We start from the raw sequence: 4,399 nt of genomic DNA on the forward strand, positions 1-4,399 counted from the left end.
CAGGTGTGTGTGTGTGTGTGTGTGCGTGTGCGTGTGTGTGTGTGTGTGTGTGTGTGTGTGTGTGTGTGTGTGTGTGTGTGTGTGTGTGTGTGCGTGCGTGTCTGTCTGTGTGTGTGTGTGTGTGTGTGGGTGGATTAGAACATATGAAGCATAGCCCACATGCAAGAGAGAGAGACAGAGAAAAGCAGTGTTGTAGTAGACAGCAGGACACAGAGATGAGAGATGATGCCATTCAAGAGTTCATCTGTAGGAGAAAGAGGGAGAGAGAACGTGGAGACAGACGGGTGTATGGAGAGGGGGATGGATGAACAGAGAGCAGGAGAGAGAGAAAAGTGGGAAGATGAGAAAGAGAGAGAAGGAGGACACTGAGACAGATGGAGGTATGGAGAGGGTGATGGAGGAACAGAGAGCAGAAGGGAGAGAAAAGCAAAGAAAGAGGAGGAAGAGAGAGAGGCGAGGAGAAAGAGAGAGAGGGAGGGAGAGAGAGAGGCGAAGAGAAAGAGAAAGGTGAGGAGAAATCCAAATTGGATTTCTTCCAAATTACCGCACTACAGACCACATTTACACCCTACACACCCTAATAACTAAACATGTAAACCAAACACAAAAAGGAAAAATATTTGCTTGTTGAAAATTGGTGAAAAATTACACAATACTTCACTCAAAAAAGAGGGGTGAGGCAGGGCTGTAGCCTCAGTCCAACACTGTTCAATATTTACATCAATGAGTTAGCGGTGCAGTTGGAACAGTCTACAGCTCCTGGCCTTACCCTAAAAGAAAAATAAATTAAATTCCTCCTCTATGCAGACGACCTGGTGCTGATATCTCCCACTGCACAGGGACTACAGCAGCACCTGGACCTGCTAGAGTAAATATAAAAAAGACAAACATTATGATATTCCAAAAGAAGCCCAGATGTCAGGAACACAGATACCCTTTCAATCTAGGCAGCACCGCCCTAGATCACACGATGCAGTACACTTACCTCGGCTTGGTCATAACTGCATCGGGGAGCTTTAGCATGGCAGTGAATGCTCTAAAAGAAAAGGCTCGCAGACCGCTATATGCAATAAAAAGAAACTTCTGGAACATAAACATACCAATTAAAGTTTGGTGCAAAATATTCGACTGTGTTATCCAGCCTATTGCGCTAGATGGAAGTGAGGTATGGGGTCCACTCAGTGTGCACAGCTACACTAGACGGGACAAGCATCCTGTAGAATCCCTACATGCAGAATTCTGTCGATTAATTTTAAAAATCCAAAAGAAAACACCAACCAATGCATGTAGGGCAGAATTAGGCAGATTCCCATTGGCCATCAACATACAAAAGAGAGCACTTAAATTCTGGATGCATCTGCAAACAAGTCCCAGAGACACACTGCATTTCATCGCAGCAAAAACTCAAGATCTGAACCCCGACAAGAGTCCTCTGAGTCAGCTTGTGCTGAGACTAAGTAATCCCCCTCTAACAAATACTAATACACTCTCTCAGCCAAGCTCTGCTTTTAGACTAAATCTCAACCAGAGTATCCAGAAATCTAAAGAAAAATATTTGGAACATTGGCATAATGAAACAAAAAAACAAAACAAACTAGAATGTTATCGGCCCATAAAATCTAAATATGAATTAGAAGAATATCTCTCTACTGTCAAAGATATAAAGCAGAGACAGATCCTGACCAAATACAGACTCAGTGACCACAGCCTAGCCATAGAAAAAGGCAGACTAATAAAATCATGGTTGCCAAGAGAGCAAAGAGTCTGTGGTCACTGTATGACAGGTGAGGTTGAGACGGAGGTGCACTTTCTTCTTCAATGTAAGAAATATGAATTTATTAGAGATACCTACTTCGATAAATTTACCAACCTAATCCCGGAGTTCCGAAACCTGGGAGAACAGGAAGTACTGCCTGTCTTACATGGACAGCAAGGACAGACAGCAGCTCTTGCTGCTAAATATGTCACTGAATGCCATAGAGCGAGGGACAGTGATTAGACACTATACACACTATACACATGAAATACCTACCATTTTCAGCACAAACACACACACACACACACGTTTATATGTATAAATGTCTTATCTATCGTATGTTCTGTATTGTATTGTTTGATGTCCTGCTTTGGCAATGCAAAGAAATATTTGTCATGCCAATAAAGCTACCTTGAATTGAATTGAAATTGAGAGAGAGAGAAAAAAGAGAGAGAGAGAGAAGAAAGAGAGAGGGAGAGAGGAGAAAGAGAGAGGGGGGGGGGTTAGAGAGAGACAGATGGAATAGACTGAGAGGCTGAATGAGGGATGTGTGCCCAGACTTCTGTCTTCAGTCAGGAGGGAAATCCATCCTGTGTGTGTGTGTGTGTGTATGTGTGTGGACAGACCAGTGGCCATGTGTGTGTGGGAGTCACACTCAAGGAGTGATTCCCAGAGTTTTGAATTATTATAATGTTGTGTGTGTGTGTGTGTGTGTGTCCTGCAGGTCAGCTCTTCAGCATGATTTGATGATTGAGCGATTGGGAACGCCCCCTTCCTCTCGCCAGAGCTCATTGGCTCGTTCACACACGTCTTCCACACGCTATCCTGATGATGACCTGTCTCTTAGGAGACGAGCTGTCAAGGTGAGCCCCCCAGCTCAACTGCAGTCAGATAGACAGACAGACAGACAGACAGACAGACAGATAGATAGATAGACACTTTGTTTATCCCAAGTACACATGAGCAACAATGACAACAGTCATTGTCACTGATGGCATATTACAAGCATAGGTAGCTAGCTATCACTGGCTCCACTGGTCTTTTCACAGACTGGTTGGTTAGTAGGCTGCTATTACCCTCCAGCCATTTCAGAGGTGCTGTATTGAAACAGACTAGCTGTCATTCCTTTATGCCTCGTCTTCCCTGGAGCAAAGACTTTGGAATCCTGTCAGATGTTTGTTCATCCCTTTGATCTTTGTTTATTCACCCTCTCTCTCTCTCTCATTCTCTGTCTTCCTCTCTTTCTCTCTCGTTCTCTCTCTCTCACACTCAGCCTCCGCTAGGTTTCAGTGCAAAAGCTCTCAGTGGGCGGGACTTAAGTTACCATGGCAGCTGTGCCTCACTGCGCGGAGACGGACAGGAGGTGTCTCCGCCCCGTAATAAAGGAAGCCCCGCCCACAGTCACTCAGGCATAGAGGTCACCAACGTCTGAGAATCTCATGGAGTTCACAAAGGCACACACACACACACACACACACACACACACACACACGCTTACTGAGAGGACACACAGACTCTTATCAACCCACACAGACTGGCTTGTTAGCAATCCGCGCATACACACACACACACACACATTCTGAGTTTACACATGCCTACTCTATAAGTGGACATCCTCCCAAGGCCTGGGGATCCCAGTGTGTTTATTTGATCTGTGTTTTGTTTGTGTTGTTGTAATGGATGATAGCCTTTTATGGTGAAAATGCACTTTCTGGCAGAATGTCATTTCTGTGGTATTAGTGCCCCGTTGGACTGACGTCTGCTGGACTCACTCTGGTAGGAGACTGGACGTCCTCATGTCCCTGAGACAAACACCTTCACACACCTCAACACACCTGAGACAGACACCTTCACACACCTCAACACACTGGAGACAGACACCTTGACACACCTCAACACACCTGAGACAGACACCTTGCGACCTTCAGCCAACCTGAGAAATGTATCCAAAGGCCTCACAGAGACTTTGCAGAGGTTTACCAAAGCTTTAGCAGCCCCTGGAGAGAGCCCAAGGAAACCCCAAAGCATTAGGAGCCCCTGGAGAGACCCCAAGGAAACCCCAAAGCATTAGAAGCCCCTGGAGAGACCCCAAGGAAACCCCAAAGCATTAGGAGCCCTTGGAGAGACCCCAAGGAAACCTCTGGAAGTCGTTCAAGACCACAGGAGGACCTCAGAAAGACTTCCCTGAGACCAAGAAACTTCACAGACATCTCTGAGAAACTTCAGACATCTCTGAGAAACTTCATGGAGAGACTGAGAGTGTAGAGACACGTGTCTGAGAGACTTGATGGAGAAACTGTGGGTCTCTGCTCGTCCTGTTGTGACGGCGGGGTGAGATAAATAAACAAACTCATAAATAAATAAATCAATGAATAAATAAATAAATAAGAAGCGCAGGCTTTATTTTTCTATTGGGTGGAAGAGGGTAAGAACTCCCCAAGGAGACACGGAGGGGGAGCAGAGGGGGAGGAAGGAGAGAAGGAGGAGAGGAGAGGGGGAGGGAGGGAAGAGAGAGGGAGGAGAGGAGAGGGGGAAGGAGGAAGGAGAGGAGAGGGGGAAGGAGGATGGAGAGGAGAGAGGGAGGAGAGAGGGATGAGAGGGAAGATGAGCGGTGAGAGGGGGGAGAGAGGGAGGGAGAAGGGG

The 4,399-nt window shown here is 46.2% G+C and overlaps 1 protein-coding gene across 1 annotated transcript in view; it reads left to right on the forward strand.

Moving 5' to 3' along the window:
• Nucleotides 1–4,125, forward strand: part of LOC143115085 (kazrin-A-like) — a 5,242-nt gene extending 1,117 nt beyond the window's left edge. Inside the window, exons 3-5 of the mRNA XM_076276954.1 lie at nt 1–3; nt 2,481–2,619; nt 3,030–4,125. The exon at nt 1–3 is cut by the window's left edge and continues 164 nt beyond it. Of these exons, the coding sequence (XP_076133069.1) occupies nt 1–3; nt 2,481–2,619; nt 3,030–3,188 (301 nt within the window). The 3' untranslated portion in view covers nt 3,189–4,125. The remainder of the gene's footprint in view (nt 4–2,480; nt 2,620–3,029) is intronic.
• Nucleotides 4,126–4,399: the final 274 nt, after the last annotated feature.

This window comes from Alosa pseudoharengus, unplaced genomic scaffold, assembly GCF_046254945.1.
Source record: "Alosa pseudoharengus isolate Yale_2024_CS ecotype anadromous, Long Island Sound unplaced genomic scaffold, YU_APseudo_1.1 YU_APseudo_1.1_scf_9, whole genome shotgun sequence".
Classification (NCBI taxonomy): domain Eukaryota; kingdom Metazoa; phylum Chordata; class Actinopteri; order Clupeiformes; family Clupeidae; genus Alosa; species Alosa pseudoharengus.